Consider the following 22245-nt stretch of genomic DNA (forward strand, 5'->3'; position numbering starts at 1 on the left):
AATTCCCATCCCTAGCTTCATCATGCCTTTAAAATGAAATCATTTAAAAATTGATTTTGTAATTACCCGGGTTATCTTTGTCTTACATTAAAATTTGATGAATGCTGAAACATCTAAGGGTGACAAATATGCAAAAAATAAGAAAAGAGGAAGGGGGGGGATACTTTTTTTCCCCCCAGCACTAGATCATTACATTTTATACTCTTCCAATCGATGGCCTTTTATTCACAGTAATAAAACAGAAAACACAGATCAAATAAGTCAAGACACAAGTATTTTTATACAAATGGCAGTGTATTATTTCATAATTACAAATGTCAGATATGGTACAACAACCAGTGATACAACTTGTACAAGAATTAACAATGACTGCAGTGGTTGAACGACATGACTGTACAGATACAAAATAAAGAAGAAAAATCAAGAAGTCCCAGGCCGAGTTTGAAAACCCATAATCCATCCATCATTTCTCCCTTTCTCGAAAATATTACTTAACTGACAAATCTGGACAAAAGAACGTGAAATCCCGCAAAACCTCCCAGCCTGTGTCGGTGGTCATCCCAAAGCTAGACTTGAGTAAACTAAATAACTTGCGCTTCGAAACGTCGCTGGTGAGCGCCATCCCAGTGTTCGGGAAGTGGCTTGACTCACCATCAGAGTCTTGGAGGAAAGGCAGAAGAGAAGGAATGCGCTTTATGAATTCAAAGACTCAGCTGGTCGCCTTGCGATTCATAAAGATGTCCTCAGATACCAGTGAGATATGTTGGCACTAGAAGGTCATAATTTACATATACAAGGAACCTGAAGTATTACAAACTGATACATGCTTGAGTAATAAAACATATGCATTTTTCTAAACAGGCATTACAATGCACTTAGTGCGGACATTCAAAACTGTTGAGCTGTTTAAAGTTCCTTTACGCAAAGGAATTTCTCTAAGAATGGACGGAAGGATAAAGAGGCTGAAAAAAGGCAGGATGTCAAAATTTAACTTGGTTATTGGCACATTTAATAAAGGCTGTCAGTCTTTCTCTACTAAATTCTTCAGATAACAAAGAAATTCTAATTTAGTTTATGTTGCTTTTGGTATCACTGGCAAAAAAACAAAATAAAAACAAACCAACAAAAGGTTAAAGACACTTTTCCCATAGTCATTGTCAAAACACACCATTAGTGCAATGGAACGAAAAACAGAATTTCTTCACTGCTATATGGAAGGTGTAAGAGTAAAGATGGTCAAAACAATGATAGAGTCATGGGTGGTGAACACAGTTTAGTTTCCTTGTGAGAATGAGTGAATCAGTTACATGTTAGAAATACATAATTTACAAGGTTTTTGAGGCTAAAGAGCTAAAAGGCTAAAATCTACAGAGGCAAGCAAAATCAGCTTCAAATGTGCCTGAGAGCAACAACAAACGAAATAAAGACACTAAGAAACTCAATGACAAGAAGCCAGCGACAGCTAGATGCACCCATCTGATTCCTGATAATGGAATGTGCAACAGGGGACAAACTCTTAGAATAAGCCACTTCTCCAAATTAGGTAATTACATAGGGGACCTATATGTGTGCCACTTTAAATGTATACAGTTTCAAAAGTGTTAGGAATTGAATCAAGCTCCTACATGAGTCTGAAGCGCTGTATTGACAAAATGCAGACTTTGCTTTTCTGTAGAAAAAAAATTGATTAATCATTTAGGTTATACACATAAAACTAACATGTGCAGGTGGGGTATTCACAGCATTAAAAACAGAAGGTGGAAGTAAACAGCAACTGCCTCCAAAGCTAAATTCATAAAATGAGTCTGAAATGCCTCAGAAAAAAGCAAATGGTGAACATGTTTGCTTCTTTTTTTTATATAAATGGGGAAAGTAAAGAAAATGTATTTGCTCTTGGCTGATTAACTTGGAAGGAAACAGGGCTGTAGGAAAATGTAAAACAATCTTGTTTCTGCAATTCAGAACTCAACTGATTGTTAATTTCTCGGCATCTGCGCACATGAGCAACTGTCTCAGGTCATTCCTGAGAGAGCAACATCCAAGCTCTGAATATAGTAGTCAAAGGTGCCCATCATCAGTAACAAATTCTACATGTATCTCAAACAGTTATAGCTAGGGAGGATAAATGGAGGCCAACTAGCGATCAGCCAAGCACAAAGGCCAAAGACGGCTGACATCTGAACCAGCGGATCAGGCGCAAGAGTTTTTGTTGTTGTTTCTTTTTTAAAGAAGCGTTTGTCAGCTGCAGGCCAGGTCTATGTTACATTTCCAACATCGCCTCCTTTATCATCTGTCTTCCTGTTCCAACTCAGTCAAATGTGTCCAAACACCCAGAGGCTTTCTGGTCTGCTTAAAACAATATGCATGCTAAACAATTCAAAACAACTGGACACAGTCAGAAAAGGAAATAAAAGCCAGAGAACACAGCAAAGAAAAAAAGACGAGGAATAGAGATAAATCACCCCAAAAATATTCAACCTAAGTGAATAATGTAACAGACTTTTACTCAATAGCTGTGCATCTAAAAATTAATGTTCTGAGCTTTTGCAGCTCATGAAAAAAAGATTTCTAGAGAGGTCCAGTAATGATGGGGATCAGGCTTCATGTTACTGCAAATGGCCTCCACCATATCATATTTACTATTTAACTCTTACACGTGCTAAATAAACCACAATTAGGAGTAAACTCGCCACCTCTGCTAGAACTGGGTCGGTACAGGAACCTAGAAGTCAGTTCACTACACGGCCACCTGCATAACTGAGCTGAAGAGAGGGATCAGATTACCTAAACCAATTTAAATACACAGGGGCAGTAAGTCCTTGAAACAGACAGGAAAAGTTAAGCAGTGTGGCATTAACACAGCAACGGTAGTCTAGATTCATTTTTAACCCCGTTTCTTTAGAATCTACACACTTCATTTAGAACTACCTGAGCCTTGAGGCATTTGGAGGCTAGGGTTAGTTTGAAACCAGGCAGAGCTGATGTACTAAAAACATGTCACGCTGGCCAAATCAAAGACAAAATTACAGCTCACAAGAAAACAAAAAGGCCTTATGCTACATTGAGAAAATAAAAAGACTACTGGTACTGTGCTTCTTAAAAACAAAACAAAAAAAAGCTCCCCAACACACTTTATCCATACTCATTCCAAAAGAAAATAAAAAAGGAAATAAAAATGTAAATGTATGCATTCAAGTGGTACTTTTATGGCTTTTTGTACAATACAACCTTTAGTGAAAATATACATCTAGACATAAATTCAAGTACAAATGTACAAAATCTTTAAACTCATACTTTTTTCTTTAATTATAATACACTTTTAATACAGCTCATAAATACAGGTCAACATTCACTGAGTTCCTAAGATTTGCGCTCGGTTGGAGTTTGTGGAGAAGTTCTGCGGCGGAAGGGTGCAGGTGAAGGGAGTGGTTTAAAGTCGCGAGGGCCCTTCAGTCTCGTCATCACTGTAACTGCCCTCAAAGCAGATCTGGGAAGGAGTAAAAGTGAGGATATATCACTAACATTGGAAACCTGCATCGCTGCACCAGCTCACATGTGCAAGATGATGTCACCCTTGCCTGTAACCCTCACTTAACCACATTAGATGTGGTTTTTCAGTAGGGCCAAAGCTGGAATTAGTAAAATACTCAACTGCAAGCGAGTTAGAAGATGACATACTGCAAGACATGCAATTCAACGTATCCATAATAACCAGAATAGAAAGTGGGACTGCTATGTAAACGTGTGCTGTTAAAGCACAAGCTCTCTCTAAAGATGTGAAATTTCCTTGACAGAGATCCGTGAGCAGGCATCCTTTACTGCAAAGAGATGGCTGATCTTTGACTGATGTTCATTTTCTGAATCCAAGAGGGACCAGAGAACAGTGTCTGCAGTCTTCATCTCAGTCTTCTATGATCCTGACAGCTTCCACTAATAAGATAAGTTGGCCTGGAAGTAAGTCTAAAAAAGGTCAGGAAGGAAAAATAAATCTGTAACTCTCATTCTCCTTATTATCTCTCATGTTCAGTGCAGCTACTTTTCCACATAGGGCCAGGCATATTTGGATGACTTTTTTTCCCATGATTTAAAACCAGAATTTTTGTATTTACTCTTGTTAAAATTTGTTTGATAACCTGAAACACCCAAGTGTGATGAATATACAAAAAACAAACAAACCCAGAAGACATCAGGAAGGGCGCAAATACTTTTTCATGACATGATACACTATATGCACACAATACTGCCCCACCTAAACCATGGGACCCTAAAGGGCAGTAAGGGCTCACATATCTTCTTATTCAAATCTCTGGGATCAAACAGAAGTTGTGACAAAAAAGGTAGGAATCTGTGTGAAATTACAAGAATTCAAGGGAAGTTTAAAGCACAATATAAGGTCCAGTAATAACAAACAGGAGGGACATAGTGAAAATACCCTGTAAGCTGAACAATCCTGCAAACAAACATGCTGTTAGAATCATTATCATCACTGAATTTACATCACTATTAGCACATCCCCTAAGCACAAATCACCCCTTAAGAATATGCGAAGCGTTTAGTGAGGAAGGGTTACACAGAGAAGACGGGCCTTATTCAAACAAAGTTTCACAGCTTAGAGATAATATTTCAACATGCTGAGTTTGGATAAGGCCTTGGGAAAAAAAAGAAGCAAGGAAAGTAGGAAGAAAGGAAGTACCTTAGCCCCCACCCCCTCGCACAGTTGCCGGAGCACTAGCACTTGCCTCTCTTCTGAACAGGCGGTAGAAGAAGCCTCTCTTTGGTGGAGGGTTAGGCCGGTTCATGTCCAGGTCTGGGCACAGTGTCCCGTCTGTCTCGTAAACGTTGATTTCTTTGAAGCACTCCATCTCGATCATCTACACACACAAAGAGAGTGTGAGTAATTAAACCTCAAACAGGTGGAAATTAGTTAGTAGTCAAATCTGCTGCAAGGAATCTTTTGTCTTTTGAGATTCCCCCTGCTAATAAACACACACATAAAAATTTATATGTTGAACATTTTGAAAATAAAGTCTAAATTTCAAGGTTAAAGCCAAAAATGTATTTTGAAAAAAGGGGAAATGTGGAGATTATCGTTGTTGTTGCAAGACAAGCTGCCATGTTTGCTATACCCTCTACAAAACGCAATGTTTAGAGCACCCAGTTAAACAAATTGATTGGTCGTCTCGTGATATAAAATACATCCACTTTATTGCACGAAGGTGTAACCATCGATAACCTTGCATCTGTCCATTGCCAGCCCTTTCCTTTTGGCCGCTCTTTCAGGTTGTGTGTTTGTCCGTCTGACCAGATGCAGCTTTTTGCACCATCTTTTCATCGTCCTCATATTTATCACCACACTTTATGTGCTAAAAGAGAAATAATTTCTTTCTTGGTTACAAAAACCAATTCTTGAGTATGATTTCACTAACTCAGAGGGTACAGCAACTGCGGCAGTTTGCCTTGAAACAAAGACTGTAATCTCCACATTTCAACTTTTTTCTCAAAATAAAATTACAACTTTAATCTTGAAATTTCAGCTTTATCCTCAAATTGGTTGTTAATATTTTTTTCTTATCGTGGCCTTAATACTCCTTCGTAGGAGTGACTGTCATTCCCTCTCCATTCATGTTGGACATTTAGGACATAACTGAACACCTGCACTTACACACATGCGCCAACTTCACATGCAATGTACACTTATTATTACTCTGTCTTCCAAATTCATCTTAAAGCAGAGTGCACATCATTTATGCAGGGTGTAAACAATGACATCATCTCAACGGCCTGAGCTCGCAGTACCTCGTTCTGCCAAGGGATGGAGACACTGCCTGTGACAAACTTGGAATAAAAGTCGTCATCTGTGGGGTCAAGGTTCACGCCTTTGACAGTGGAGAACTGCTCAATGTCCAGGACATCTTTACAGTACACAGCTCGAGGCTAACAGAGAAAAAAAGAAGGAGAGCATTGGAATGACTCAGTGATGTCTGAATGATAAGGGAAACGCTAAACCAGACATAAGTGAAATCAGATGGATTCTTGATTAACATGAACTCTTCACATGCTTAGGATTTCCACAGTGCTCTGTTTTTCCTCAACGTGGCCTACTCTTGTGTATAACCCAAAATAGAACCACAGATAACACTATCTACTTTCAACTATTGATTTAACCCCTTAGGTCAGTACTCTCCCTCCCTCATTCCATTTACGGCACTGAAAATACAATGACTTTCACTTTTTTTTTTATCTTTAAATCCCAGTTAAAGAAAACATAAACCCAACACAAAATTACAGTGCTACAGAGTTTCTGGTTAAACTAAATTTATCTGGGAACATCATTGCCATTAAAGAAGGGCAGCTAACATAACGACAGTGAAATTACACACCCACTTCTCACCATGATAACAAGCTGCTTATGTGCGTTTGTTTACTGTGACAGTGGCATTTCCTGCAGAGTTTTTCCAAGCTCTGAAATGTTCCTGTGTGTACTGTGAGTTTGGAGATGTGAGGATCTTACATCTGGGATGAAGGGAGGGTCCAACATGTTGGCCTCCAGTCGTTTAAAGTTGATATTTCTGAAGATGGGGTGCTGCTTGACCTCTATGGCCCCGCCACCCTGACAGCCCAGTCTCTCCTTGGGGTCCTTGGCCAGGAGCTAAGACACAGCAAAAGAAGAGGAAGAAGGAAGACACTTATAAACACTGCAACCTTCAAGAATGATCTGCATTTGGTTCAATTGACCGAGGTAGATAATTTTATTGCCTTATACATTTCTCACTAGAAAGGACATCAAATTAAAAAACCCATTTAATAAATCACACACAAAGAAGAGGGAGGAGGTTTCCTGTGATGCAGGCTTTTACGACTAATCCCTCCAGTTCAGTGTATACAAAACACACATAGCTGAGTTGCATGTAATCCTCTTGACTGTTTGTTTCCGACCCCACATAATCTAATAAAGACTACGCAAATCCATATGCTCAAAGGTTAATGCAGCTCTATTATGGCTAGAATTAGAGAGCGTCACTGTAAGGACTTCTGGGTAATATTACCAGCACACCACCTACAGTGCAGCAGGCCGACGGTGCGGATTGAGGGCTGTTGAGTGGTTTGATACTAGCAGACACTCTCACTGGCCCCGTTGTCACCCTGATGCCGATCGCTTTCACAACCAACAAACCGGCGGCGTCTCACTTTTCACCACATCTTTTTTGTCCTTTTTTTTTGTCCTTGTGCAACTCTCGTCCAATTTACACCAGGATTCAAAGCAGATTTTCACTCTCGCTTTCTCCTCTTGAAAACTCACATCACTTGTCTATTTTGGGATGTGGTAATAGCCATCTCTTTGGCACAGCAGATATGGTCCCCCACCACCCCCACCCCTCTCCTTTGCTGCATTCTCTCCTCTTCCTTATTATCTTTCTCCCATTTCTTGCTGAACCCTTTCGTCTCCCTGCTCCCCCAACTCCTCCTCTCCCTGGGGAGTCTTTAAATCTGCTGAACCGTGGGTCACAATGTTCCACGGCGTCACACAAAAAAATGTACCAATGCTGCTTATAAGCAGAGCAGCTCAGTGGCTCCATCATGGAGATTGTGTCAGACAGAGGAGGGGGGGGGGAGAGATAAGCTAAGTGAGCTGAAAGAAGCAGCTCATCTCCTTAAACAAACTGAGACACAGGGTGAAATGACCATGTATCATGTGAATTAGGTAAACAAAGCTTTTCAGCCTTTTTCAGCTCACTGTTTTGTCTTTACAGTGAATTCCAGCCAGTAAAACTGAAAGTGCTCGCCCAAGCCAGTGGTGTGATTCCACCAGATTCAACTCCTCTGAAAGTCTATTTTTGACAGGAGCTGCGTTGAGGCGCACAGAGCAGAAAAGAAAGGCAGGGAAGGCAGGAACATCATATAGCACACAGCTTATGTATGTACACACACGTGTATACACACACGTGTATATATATATATATATATATATATATATATATATATATATATATATATATATATATATATATATATATATATATATATATATATATATATATACACACACGTGTATATATATATATATATATATATATATATATATATATATATATACACACACGTGTATATATATATATATGTACACACACGTGTATATATATATATATATATATATATATATATATATATATATATATATATATATATACACACACGTATATATATATATACATATACATATATATATATATATATATATATATATATATATATATATATATATATATATATATACACACACGTGTATATATATATATATATATATATACACACACGTGTATATATATATATATATATATATACACACACGTGTATATATATATATATATATATATACACACACGTGTATATATATATATATACATATATATATATATACACACACGTGTATATATATATATATATATACACACACGTGTATATATATATATATATATATACACACACGTGTATATATATATATATATATACACACACGTGTATATATATATATATATATATAACTAAACTGAAAAATCTCATCATTGTTTCCAGGATCAGCAGCTATGTCAGCTAAAATGAAGGTAAAACTGATAAACCCTCCACCAACTCAACCCGAGTTTCTCCAGGTCAATGCTCTGGATACTGATGGGAGACATTGCAAAGCTTCTTATGACAGCAGATACATAGATGCCATTCTGGAACAGCTGGACTAACTGTGGAACATGAATGGGCTACAGGTACAGTTACAGGTCTCATACTAACAGCAGTGACAAGGACATTAGCAAAAAGCAAAACCAGTCACAGGGCTACCGAGATAGCAATAGTCTCTGCAATCCCTTTCCCTTTTTGGGGGGTTTTGTGGTTGCTGCCTCTCCATTGCACCTGTTGCCACCAAAGCAGGTGACAGATTCAGAACTTTTGAATATTTCCTAACTTGACAGAAAGATGAAGTTTAACTTACTTCAAATCAAATGTTCCCTTAAGTTTTTGAGCAGTGTAGTCCTCTACCTCAGTGTAAACAGTGTAGCTTTTTCACAAACAGAGAACTAGGCACACACTGACAGAAAAAATGTGCAGTACGGTAATCTTGGCTTGCCTCTCACCCACTAATTTTCTCCTTCCTACCGGAACTGAATGAATGAATATAGTTAAAAACTAATGTGTAGAATTTGGTCCAAGTTAACTCAACATATAAAATAAAAACACCTCTTTAAAGATCTTATAGTAATTTAGAAATTAAGAATTTGTAGTAACATAACTTTACTGTAAAATTCAGCAAACGAGTTTTGCTTTAAACCAAATAAAAGCTAATAAATGAACAAAGAAAGAAATCATGCTACTCAGAACATAAAAGTTGCTACATATGACAATAATGACACGTTATTTAAAAAGACCTGAATATTAACTCATTGCTGCCACCACATCACTTTGTATCTTCATTTGCAGTTGGTTCCCGTCCCTCCACCTTTCACCTATTCTCAAAACTCTCGCTGTCATTTCTTCAGCCTCACCTGTCTGCAGATGTCTTTCGCCTCCTCAGAGAACTTATCAGAATATTCTTCCTGGTCCTCCCGCACTCGTCTGTCCACCTCCTCACGCTTGACACGTTCCTTGCGCTTGCGGAAAGGTGACTGGCCCTGGATCATCTCAAAGATCAGACAGCCCAGCCCCCACCAGTCCGGACTGAAGGTGTAGCTCTCATTCTGGATCACCTCGGGTGCTGAAACGGGAAGGAATCATGAAGGGTGAGGAAAACTGACAGACAGCTGTAAAATCGGAACTTGAAATGTTGGCTTAACGTCGAATCGCATTTTTCCAGAAATTTCAGCGTTGCCAAAAAAACGACCATACACACGGCCCGTTTTACTGACAGTGTCACAAAATGAGAGGACGTGGTATGCTCACCATTAGGTCTCAGGTGGCCATAAAACTCAAGAGCTGCCAGTATGTCCAATACAATAAAACAGAATAATATTATCATAGGTTGTTCTGTCTCGACTCTAACATATGGCACATTCAGTTCAATTTAATTTATGTAGCATGACTTCACAATAACAACAATCACCTCAACATACTTGCACATTGTTTTTAGATGTGAGAATGTGCCAGACTTTGGTCTTTTACAAGTCTTGTCAAACTCTTCCAGTGTATCGGAGGCATAAGGAGAACTGAGATAGATGCTGAAGTTCAAATAAGGAAACCCAATACATGTGAAGAGAAGTTAGCAGAACAGTGCTGTGATTTTGCTAAATCAGTGCACTGAGCAAAGACTTGAGAATAAAAAGGAGGAAGAAAATCGACATCACTGGGCACAATGTAATGAAAAGGAACCAGTTCTTACCCATGTATCCAACGGTGCCTACTCTCCCTCGTATCGTCTCCCCTTCAGGGATTTGCACAGCAAGGCCCAAGTCTGAAATTCGAATATGTCCTAAACGATACCCACAGATAAATCGCAAAATGAGAGAGTGTTCAATTTATGTTTCAGATTTAAATGCATGCTTTCTTAACAATAATTTTCAAGTTATAACTTACAAGGCACACGACAACATGCACACAAGACATCCACAGTGCCGTGGAAATGGCCACGTTACACTGACTTTGAACAGAAGCGGGGAGAAGGAGAACGAGGGGGAAAGAGCGGTGCTAAAAATGGGCACATTCCTCAATTTCAAGATATGCCCAATTTGGAGAATAAATGATCTAAGTGTGAGTCAGAGGAAAGAGCGTGATGTGAGAAACTTGAGATGACTTTTCAGCCCCAAAAGATGGGGAGACGTTCTGCTGCTGTGCTTGAACATTACGAACACGACAAGTTACAAAGTGCGTGTTTGTTTTGGACATCATGAGCCACAAGTTACAGAAAAAAAATAACGGCCCTGGCACACACATGAAGTAAATTAAACAACAAAGCAACAGTGAAAAACGAGCTAGGACATACCACGGTCATCCAGAAGGATGTTTTCAGGTTTCAGATCCCTGTAAAGAGAAAAAAAAATTACACATTAGAGATGAATTCTGATTTTGTGATAATTTTAACAACAGGGAGAGAACATTAAACCCTTGGATAAATATTTGTATTATTTATGAATTTATTATTCTGTTTTCTTTAGTTGCCTCTTCTCTTCTTGAGCTACTACAGCCTTTCATGTATCATATATCTTTATTTGCTTCATTTATTGCACCAGCCTGTAATCTCCTGGCTGAAGCTTTAAAACTTAAGCCTTTTTTAATTAAGCCCAGTCTGTTCTATTCTATTTAACTTGCACAGCAACATGTTATTTTACTCTTTTGTAATCAAATCTATCGGACTGCTGCCAACTTAAAACCACAATGCCAACTGTGAAGGTTACTGTAACACATGCTGAGATCAAGACGCACGGCATGTTGTTATAACTACACCGGCCATGTGCATGTGGGTCTTTTAAGAACATCAGTGTTTATGTTAACATTACTCTCAGGCCCCATTGAGTTTGACATGTGAATTACACCTCACTGAAATCAGTACACCATTAATCTGGTCACACTTCATCATTCAAGATTTCCTTCTGCACCCTTCCCACTGTTACCCTCCAGTGGAATAAATCGCTTCATAACACCAGAGCTGGAACAAATGGTTGGAAATAGTGCTGGGTTTTTTGTTGTTGTCTTTTTCAGCCATCTTGAGCACTGAAGTTTGCCACTTAGGTCTTTTTCCTCAATGTATCCATATTATATTACTCTGCTGGGTTAAATTTGTTTTCAAAACGCATATTATTATTCTCTTACTGTACATTGTTGCACTGCATCTTATCACCCCTGGCCTGTTATGCACCATTATAGTTCCTGTTTCTTTAAGGTCAGACTGGACTCATACAAAGCCCAGTTTGCTTTGACTGGTCTGTTGGAATGACAAAAATGAGGCACAGCTGGTTACATAATGGCGTAAGGTTAAACTATAGCTCCAACCACAGTATAGAGCCACTGAGATTTTTGATGGCTGTGATGACTTGGAAATCCCAAGTTATACATTTATGTTTATATATGTCATCTATTTTTAATCTAAATGTGACTTTTTTCTTTATAAAAAGGAACATCCTGGTGTATTTAATATGAGAGGTTTTTTTTAATGCAGCTACAGAAAATTAAGATAGTACACAAGCTTAGGCCAGAAGGCTACGCCCTCACAGTAGCTGAAAAATATAGCTAACATTGCAGCACAGACATAAATTTGTCACACGGCATAATTAGTACAAGTTCAGGATTTTAACACTTAATAGCTGCAGATTGAAAAATAGCTTTATAATACCGCCTGGTTTACATTAGTCTTTATGAGCTTCTGTCACTATTTTACAGTTGTTCCCTTGTCTGATTAGAAAAACAGAAAAGCGTGTCAGGGAGAATGGGTTTATTAGGAATTCTGCTGTTTTAAAATACAGTTTATAGAAGTACACAGAGTGGAAGAGAATAAACAGACGGTAATATTAGTCCAATTTACCCTTAGCCACACTCTAATGTATCTCCAAATACATATCATGTTTGGATATTGTATATTTCCTACATATTAATTTCATTGGACACGTGCTTCCTTTTGCAGCCGGTAACAGAAAATTTGGTGTGCTGTAGCTCAGACATTTCACAGTTAAAAGTGATGAAAACCAGCTCTATCAAGGAAATAATGGCAGGCTATCCAGGTGCAGATGGGTGCATCTGGATTTAGCTGGGGCAGCTCTTCATTCTTTGTTTAACTGCATTTTAAAGTATACTCTTAGTGGGTGTTATGCCACCAAAGTTACATAGATACCAGAAAAGTCTGGACTACAAACAAACTTTTTTGCAGCTTAACTGCAGTGTTTTCTGATGTTGAAAATAACCACATTTCATCTAAGACCACTATAGGCAAAAACAATTTCTATTCCATCTGCAGTAATTCATATTTGGCAGAAGGCTTCACCTTTCCATTCACATACTTGGAAAGGCAGAGGCGGGGGAGCAGCAACAAGACAGTCAGCCACAATCGAATATGGAAACATGACATGAAATATGGAGCTGGGTTCCAAGCAGCTTGCAGATCTATACTGAAGGTAGGATAAGGTAGCTTAAAGCATGCCTTATGTGAGATTTACTAGTTAGATTTGTACAAGGATCTTAGCTGAGCCACTGGGTGATGTGGGTTAGCACTGAGATCAGGTGATTTATCAGGATCTTGAACTTGACAGAACTGCCAGAAGTAATGTTGGGCATGGACTTTAGCCTTTGTAACTTTCCAAAGGTTTTACTTTAAAATAGTATCCTAAAAATTTGCAATATACTTCCGTAAAGTTGGCAGAGTTTAATCCAACATATCTTTTAGTGAGAACCAAATCAAAAAGTGCAAAATCTTAAAATTTGAGTCAAAACCATTCCCTCTCAAACTTTACGTCCAGCCTGTTAGGCATCGTGTTACAGGTAACTTTGATGGCATCACTGTGAAAACATCACGGTTATTTCTGACTTTAGAGAGTTCCTTTCAGAACCCCAAAAGACATAATCTATTTTTTTTCCTTTTACTGGTAACGATTCACATGAGAGTAAGCTGAACTTTAAATGCCAGGGCATTTAGCCAGCTGTAAGCAAATACTCTTGTACCACAACATGCTTACATAACGTGGTTCTAGGGCTTTAAACCTCACAATATCGTCCACAGAGACACAGATCCTTAAATATCTGTGAACAAGTCCCAGCTCCTAAACTCGGTGCAGCAAATATGATGTCAAATCCATCCATCCATGTGGAGCATATCCACAAGATGTGGGGTACAGCCTGCACAGGTCAAACTCACCTTCACACTTACAGGCAATTTTGAATTACCAATTAACCTAATAAGCACATCTCTGAACTATGGGAGAAAGCCACGGTATCCGGAGAGAGCTGCAGTCATGAGCAACACATGCAAACTCCACCCAGAAAGGCCAAAAGCCAGCCCGTGAAATCGAACCTAGGATAATCATCCTGTGAGGCGGCAGTGTTAACCAGCATGCCGCCTATAATATGGGGCTACTGTTTAATTTACTATCTACACCTATTCCAAACTTTTTTCTGACACCATGCGTGAGCTTACCTGTAAACTATCCTCTCACGGTGCAGGTCCTCAAGGCCACAGCAAATCTCAGCAGCGTAGAAGATGGCTCTTTGCTCATCAAAGCCTGAGTTCCCCATGTTGTAAATGTGAAACTTTAAGTCACCACCATTCATTATGGTCAGCACCAGGCACAGCGCATCCTTGGTCTCATAGGCGTATGCTAGACTAACCTAGGGGAGGGAGGCAAATTTGGGGAAGAGGTAATAATGGGAGGAGGCAAGAAGAAAGGAGAAAATGTTGAAGAAGGCATGAGTGTGCTGGAGGAAGAGGGAAGAGAAGTGCTAAGAGACTAGTGAGTGGCTAGAAGAGCATAATTGCTTTATTTGGTTTGCTTAATGTCCCAAATAATCATCCATTATCCAGAATGGAACGTCAAGAATGTACACAAAAGAAACAAGGAGATATATCACAGATACAGAAAATCATCCTCTCTCTAATCCCACCATCCGTCTCTTTTCTTCCCTCATTCCCACCAGCCTCCCTTCATTTCCCCTCCCTGTGGGTCAGTGACACACAGGGTACAGTGTGCGCATACGTTGTTGTGTACAAGCAGGATGTTGCTGCCATCAGGAGGATTTCCATCTGCTAGAGCATGTAGTCAGAAACAAACCACAAAAGGAAATATTCTCATGGGCCAAGTGAACAAAACACACACACTCATATATACATATATATACAAAATGTACCTAAACAAACACACAAATATGTGCTCCAAACCAAATAATCTTTCTAAATTCTTGTTTATGTGCTGGCAAAATACATCGATTCATTGTGGCACCACAAAAGCCTTTTAGTTTGCTTAGTGATTCATTAAAATGTATGAATCACTATGAGCAGACATCCAAAAACTCTCCCAAATATCGAAGACGTTCAAGTGTGTAATCAAATGTTCAGTAATTGCTACTCTAGTATTATCAGTTCAGCTTTTGTTGTGTATGTCTTGCTGTATTTATGGTTTACACGCATGCAGCAAGACCCTTAACGTTCTGAGCTCTACTCCTTTGCCTAAAAGTTAAGCATTTTCGTAGAAGTGTGGTTTATTTCATTCATTCTTATTTATTTTACTGTGAAAAGGGAAAAATCCTGTTTCAAAGAATATGAATAAAAAGTGTCAGCAAAAATAATAGAAATATTCAGATAATTCTCATATTTATCTTTGTATTTTCATGCTGTTCTTCTATGGAAAAACATGAAATTACAAGTCTGACTTATCTGCAGGGGAAAAATATATATTATATAATAATTTCATCATATTGGTACCGGTATCAAAAAAAATTCAATATGATATGATAGTGAGTCAAATCTGCATCGCAGTGAGGCAGCTCTACCTCATCCTCACCTGCTGGAAATTTTAAAGCAGGGTCACCCTGCTCCGTGTCTCACACCCACACACAAAGAATATGCGGATGGGTTATTGGTTAAAACATACAGCAAACTAACAGTATGCACTGACTAATACCATGCAGTGATCACAAAAAGGTAAAGAAGAATAGCGAGAGAGAGAGAAATGAGGGGTTTGAGAGAGCACTTGACTCTTCTGCTTGCTACTGCTGTTTGGTCAGTGTTGCTAGGCAACAGAGCTGCTCTCGTAGGTAGAGAGGCACATGAAGAGTCATCAGTTCTGCCTGCAGCACCGCGAACAAACACGCACACACACAAACACGCACACACACACACAGAATCATGTGCCAATCCCAGGTGACAAGAGCTGCAAGTCTGAGGTTCTGTAACAAGCCCACTCTAGCCTGTGTGTGTGCGTGTGTATGTGTGTGCACATGCATGCTCGTACACATGCTTCTGCCATGACTCACTCAAACAAGGACAGGCTACATAGCTCATGCTGCATCACAAACCAGCTAATCCAGCGTGTAGTACAACTCAAACGGCAGCCAGTACATTCAAACAGTGAACATGGACAGGCTTTGAGGCAGGGCTGCAGGAAAGCCAGGTTACTGTACTACAGATAAATATCACTGTTAAGTCAAAGTCACACAGTATTTTTCCTTTATGCACAAAGTACACACTGCATACAGACCAGACATTTACATGAGTATTAGCCACTCCTTGCCATGTTCCAAGAATGTTAAATGAGGACTTGGTGTAATTTTGTTGTCTTTGGAACAATCATTTTTGAAATAAGAAGCAACACTGAGCCAAAGCTAAGCTTTCTTTTCCGGCCTGAGCACCTGAGATGTGTTTGTGCATGCAGCTGGACGAAATGGAAAGAGAGGCACACATCCCCAGTTTTCCAGTGGGATCGGAGTCTTGATGGGAATATGTAGTATTTAAGCTGGATCAAAAAATTCAAGCATTTCATTTTTTATATTCATGACATGTTGAAAGGGGAATAAAGAAAATCAGAGCGCAATACAAGAGGAAGCAGTGCACTGCTAGACAGATATGCACAGTCAGACAGAAAAGGGGGGCAAGAGAACTCAATTCAGTTACTCCACAAAACTATCGCTTAATAAAGTCCTACTTTAAATATGAGCCATGACTAATACGATATCTCTTTTAGTAGTAGACTTCTCCTTTTGGTATAGCACTGAAATTAAAAGATTTAACAATAACCTCTACAGCAAGGGAATCTGGTGGCTCTGTTACATTGTGCTAGCATGCTTTCATAGGCAAGAGTGACTGTAATGTTACTGCGGTTATACAATGAAGAAAAATTTTTATCCTGATGTGAGTGGTCTCTTTTTTTTGTCCTAAAGACACGAGGGTTTACTAAACGGTTTAATGAATCTAAAAGTGATTCAAGTCATATGTTATGGCCTTAACATATTTTGGAACAAAGTGTTATATAGCACACTTCAAATCACGCAGTGAGGGAGTATCTCAAAAGAATTGTGTTCCATCCATCCAGCAGACTTCTACAGACTTGGAGAGTCAGTTCAAAGGCACAGTGAAGCTGTTCTGTTAGCATGTGGCAACCCAATACCACACCACGACACTTTATGTTGTTTTTTCCTTTAATTTGTCACCTGTCGGTAGGTGACTCCCTAAAAAGGTTTCCGATGCGCTGCTAGCCAAAAACCACTGCTTACTCATGCCTATGGTTCAATTTATAGAAATCCTCCATAGGAAAATCAGCCAAGAGCAATGGCATCACTAAGAGCCGGAGGCACAGTGGCAGGCTAATGATTTTTCTTTTCCTTAGGCTGGCACACATGCTCAGAGAAAGGATACTGTACCATTTCATTCTGCAAGCAGCTGCTCTGCTCAAATGTGACTTGTGTCTGCAACTCAGATACCGCGGGTTCTCTTTTTAAAAACAATTCAACATTTCTAACGGCCTTTGTTTTAGGTGGTGCGGTTGGACAACAAGGAAGAACAACTTTGATGCCATTTCCTGATGAAGATGGCACCAATACTATTGTGGCATTCTCTGGAGATCGTTTTAGCTTGTTCCTCAGATTGATGCTTCCTCAGAATTTTCAGTTCCTTAAATATCACATTCGGGTTACACACTTTAACATGCTGCTTTTACTTGATGACAGATTTGTTTTGGTGAAATGAATTCCAGTCACATATGGCAGGAATGTCTGAGAAACTTAAGAGTGTCTGTGACGTAATGCTGAGCTGTCACAGAGTGGCAAACTTAAAGTAAACCATCACAGAATTCTGGGGGGAGCATTATTTTAACACCTCTGCCCCAAGAAGGCAAAAAAAAAAAAATTAATCTAAAAATACACAGGAACAAAACAGATTTCAGTCAAATTCAGTAATGCATTGACAGATGATTGAGGGCTGACAGTATGCTCCAAATGAAATCAAATCTGGCGTGTTTGCAGAATAGCAGGTTTCTTATGAAAATAACCAAGCTGGCTTCAATTGCTGCAGCACAATCAGCGAGCGCAGCTGAACTTGTCAACGTGTTTCCACATCCTCCCTAAACGCCCCGCAGAATGCTCTCACCTGCCACTGTTCAATAAGATCATGCGTCTTTTCCCCCCTTTTGTAGTTTTATCTCATCATGTCTTTTTCCACTGTGGCTCACAACCTCACTAAACAAACAGAGCTCGAGTTGTGGCGTCTATCTTTAAGAGCTGATCGACAGCCTTTGCAAACAAGCCATTCCGTTTCATTTGCAGGATCCTGCAGCCGACAGTGCTCTCACATCCACGCATGCACGGTCTCGCACATAGACGGGCAAAACAAGTAAAATTCGGTTGAAAGGTTGAATAAGAAAAAAGTAGTACTTACTACAAAACTACTGTTAACTTTTTCTAAAATGCGTTTTTCGTTTAGTGCCATTGCTTCACCTTTTCTTTTCTTCACTCGCTTCTTTTCCAGCTTTTTACAGGCGTACATCTTACCGGTGGCACGTACTTGGCAGGCACAAACCTGGAAAACAAGCAGCGAAAAAAACGTGATCGCACTCACATGCGCATTAAAAATAAAACACACGCCCCTAAAATATAACTAATGGAAGTTAATATGTCACACTGCAGATTTTCCCACCCAGCATCACTGGAGTGGCGACAAACGCTGGTGCATTAACTGACAGTTAACAGTTACTTGTAACCAATTAACTCATTAAAGTTTAACTATAACTTTAGTCATTATAATTCCACCTTATAAAACATTATTTATTCCTCATTTCTTACCTCGCCAAATCCACCTTTTCCTAGTACTCTGTAATGTCTGAAGGTATTTTTGGTTACTGGTTGCCTGCAGAGGTGCAATGAGGAATAAGAAAGGGATAAAGACAGAGAGACAAAACACAGAGGAGACATTAAATAGGAGTTTATTTCATTTTCACAGACCATGTGATGTTGCAGACAGAGTAATGGTCTAATATATTATTAATCCACCCTGATGACTGCTGTTTCCACCCTGCGTTGGTTTCAAAGCCATTATGCAAAGCATCATCAATTATTAACCACTCACAGAATCACCGATTGGCACCACCACCTGTTTTAGTGCAAAAACCGTTCCTGCTGCTATACTTTAATATTTACTTTTTCGTTATATATCTCTTTTACTGCTTTAGCGACAGTCAAAGACAGTAATTGTTCAGCCTCAGAAGACCTGAACAGGGAACGTTTAGTATGTGCATGTCATGTTTTTGATGTAAATCTTAATGTACATGCTTTGCATGTTTGCTTTTCCAAGTGTGTAATACGCTGTGACTACCCACCTCTCCAACCATTTCCACTGCAGGAAGCGAGAGAAGTACATGGACTCCTGGTAGGAGGAAAATGGAGCTCCACTCAGATAATCACGAACTATTCTGGAGCAAAGGAGAGACAGAGAAGGGGGAGTGGTGACCATTTTAATAACATATCAAATATAACAATAACATCTTACATGTCAGAGTAAACCAGGAAAAAACCCAGATTTCATGTTACCCCTAAACGCTTCCTTTTTTTAAACCTTGGCAGTGACTACAAACAGACACATCCTTTGACTGAATACCCACTGGATTACATACGGCCACATCTGTATATATCTGTGAACTTTTGTGTGTGCCATGGACATTGCAGAGTTCAAAAGTCACTCTCAGTGGAAAGATGGAAAACACTGAATGTCAATATGCCACCATGAAAAACGAAAAATGCCTTTGAGCAGGGAACTTCCACTCAGTTCAACCAGGAAACGGGATTTATGGAAACCGGTTTTTATTGAGTCTGAGGTTCAGCGGAACATCTAATCTCATTTTACCTGCCACGTGAATGTGGGTGTAAGTCTGAAAACACACACACACAAAAAGGACTGCATTTTTCTTAAATTCTTAGCAAAAGACGGAAGCCACTAACACCCAGCAAAAATATAACTCTCTGCGGGGTCACAAAGGGTGACAGTCTCACCGTCTCCTAGCCGTGCATAAACTGGCACTCCGCTGGGAGTTAGGACACGACTCTTTGACATCCGTGCGTCATCCTCGTAGATCAGTGTCTGTTTTCAATGGTCTCACCACAGATGTTTGACTTAAACACCATCTCTTGACACTAAAGCGGTGAGCTAAACAGCACTGATGTGTTGCGGTTACTCTAAGGCTGAGCTATCTACTGTGCTTGCGTTGAGTGTTGGCAGATTACATATTTTAAAAAGTAGACTGACATAACCACCAGGACGTCACCCAGTGGCTTTGGATTCTGCATTTTGAAGCTTCAGCGTTGCTGCTCTTTAAAAAAAAAACCCAAAACCCAGAAGTAACTGTTATGGATGAAAGGGTGGAGTGCTGAACAATCAGTTAACGTTAGCTAGCTTAGTTAGCAAACTGCATTCTTAATCTGTACAGATGCAGCATACAGACACACATATTCAATTCAATTTTATTTATATAGCGCCAAATCACAACAGTCGCCTCAAGGTGCTTTGCATTGTAAGGTAGACCCTACAATAATACATACAGAGAAAAAGCCAACAATCATATGACCTCCTATGAGCAAGTGACAGTGGGAAGGAAAAACTCTTAACAGGAAGAAACCTCCGGCAGAACCAGGCTCAGGGAGGGGCGGCCATCTGCAGCGACCGGTTAGAGTCGCATATCAACTATTTAGTGCTAAATAACAGACTAATGAAATAGTAACAGAAGCACAAACATGTTAGATGATCTGTACTACACAGCAAGTCATATTATTAGCTCTGTAATCTATAAAAAATGTTTCAAAGTGCCTTTTTCAAACCAGCCTCAACAAACCAGCCTGACACAATGAGGAAATGCAGTTTTTAACTACTTTTTTTTTTTAGATCCAGGGGTTGCCCCTTGATTTAAATGAAAGGTCAGTTTCTATTGCTAAAGTCTCTACCAACATAGAAAATGGCAAAACTGCAATTCCTGAAGTGGTCACTTAAGGCTGAGTCAGTCATCATTGAAAATGTCCAAGTTATCAAGATAAAAAGGTCACTGATAGCCTGGTACAAACATTCATAAATATTTTAAAAAGGGTTTCGTCCCTATGGGCAGCTTCCCCTTCAATAATAATCATAGGATGGGAGCATTTTTTCTAACTCATCTTTAAATGCCGGTAGGGCTTAAACTTTATCAGCAGCTACAGTCGATAGCTGTCTGGCGTCACCTCAACTAGCTGAACTGGACCTCTTAACCATATTTGTGGTTTTGGAGTCTTTGGGTTAATTTTTAATTGATTTTGACTCGCTGTTTGATGCAGACTCTTCAAGGACTTTATGCTTCAGTTCTGGTGAGAAATTGAAATATTTTAATAGTCTGTCACAAATTAGAAGGTATTTGTGTTTGTGCACGGATGGAGCTTTTTAACCATTCTTCATCTCATCCAAATACAGAATAATAATTTAAACAGAGAGAGGAGTCATATGCAGATACTAAATTAACTAAACTTTCCATGAATAATAATAATTCAATTATTAAACAATGAAACAGACTCCCAAAGACTCCTTACAGTACCCCTCTAAGCCATTTAACAGTCAACTATAATAGTCAACATGATGCAAAATTATCAAAGTTTCTTCAAAGCAAGCAGTAATCATCTTCATTACATTTATCCTTGTGACACAAGCTGCACTATTCCCAAACTACAAAAACCCCACATGAAATAACAAATACTCTGGGACAGTCATGACAACCACTGCCCGGTGTGATCACAACCTCCTCTACCAGCCAACAACACATGACTAAAAACCAGAGTTACAGCACACATTCTCCTCAGCCACCCAAATGTCAAAGATATGCTCATATTTATCCAGCAGATTTTCCTTGACCATATTTTAAAATTACTTCATCACTAAGGAGGACAAGGATAGCTGCCTGTGGTTACCAACAGTGCTGGAGTAGCTGTTCTTGGCAAAAAGACTTGAGAGTAGAGAGTTTCCATCGGGGAAGCACCCTCAGCTGTGTGAAAGAAAACTGAGTTATGTCATTATGGAACTCAGTTGCTCTGTAAATTAAGTGAACATCCATTTGAATTGTTTGCAGGAGTAGAGTGTCAACAGGATTTTATCAATCTACCCTTTGTTGTTTCTCAGCCTACAAGGGGTTTGTGTACATAAAATCTTTCTCCTAAACACGTGCACTAGCATGTTTCTTGTTCCTTGTGTATCAAACTTCAGTTTCCACTCTGTCACTGAAGAAATCAAGAAACAAAAACTATTTCCTCCCAGATTCTGTTCGCTTATCGGTTTGACAGGCCTGAAAG

The 22245-nt window shown here is 39.3% G+C and overlaps 1 protein-coding gene across 2 annotated transcripts in view; it reads right to left on the reverse strand.

The window, feature by feature from the left end:
• Positions 1-273: 273 nt before the first annotated feature.
• grk4 (G protein-coupled receptor kinase 4) overlaps positions 274-22245 on the reverse strand; it is a 49978-nt gene continuing 28006 nt past the window's right edge. The window contains exons 6-16 of one of the 2 annotated variants that reach the window (XM_084930450.1): positions 19266-19358; positions 18733-18796; positions 18329-18469; positions 14102-14292; positions 10964-11001; positions 10364-10453; positions 9534-9742; positions 6512-6649; positions 5797-5934; positions 4740-4871; positions 274-3487 (exon numbers count right to left, since the gene is read on the reverse strand). In XM_084930450.1, the coding sequence (XP_084786576.1) occupies positions 3431-3487; positions 4740-4871; positions 5797-5934; positions 6512-6649; positions 9534-9742; positions 10364-10453; positions 10964-11001; positions 14102-14292; positions 18329-18469; positions 18733-18796; positions 19266-19358 (1291 nt within the window). In that variant the 3' untranslated portion in view covers positions 274-3430. Of the gene's footprint in view, positions 3488-4693; positions 4872-5796; positions 5935-6511; positions 6650-9533; positions 9743-10363; positions 10454-10963; positions 11002-14101; positions 14293-18328; positions 18470-18732; positions 18797-19265; positions 19359-22245 lie in introns of both variants that reach the window. The other variant, XM_084930451.1, reaches the window with a different exon arrangement.

The sequence above is a fragment of the Perissodus microlepis genome, chromosome 6 (assembly GCF_051167445.1).
Source record: "Perissodus microlepis isolate ML-2025 ecotype Zambia chromosome 6, ASM5116744v1, whole genome shotgun sequence".
In the NCBI taxonomy this organism is placed as follows: Eukaryota; Metazoa; Chordata; class Actinopteri; order Cichliformes; family Cichlidae; genus Perissodus; species Perissodus microlepis.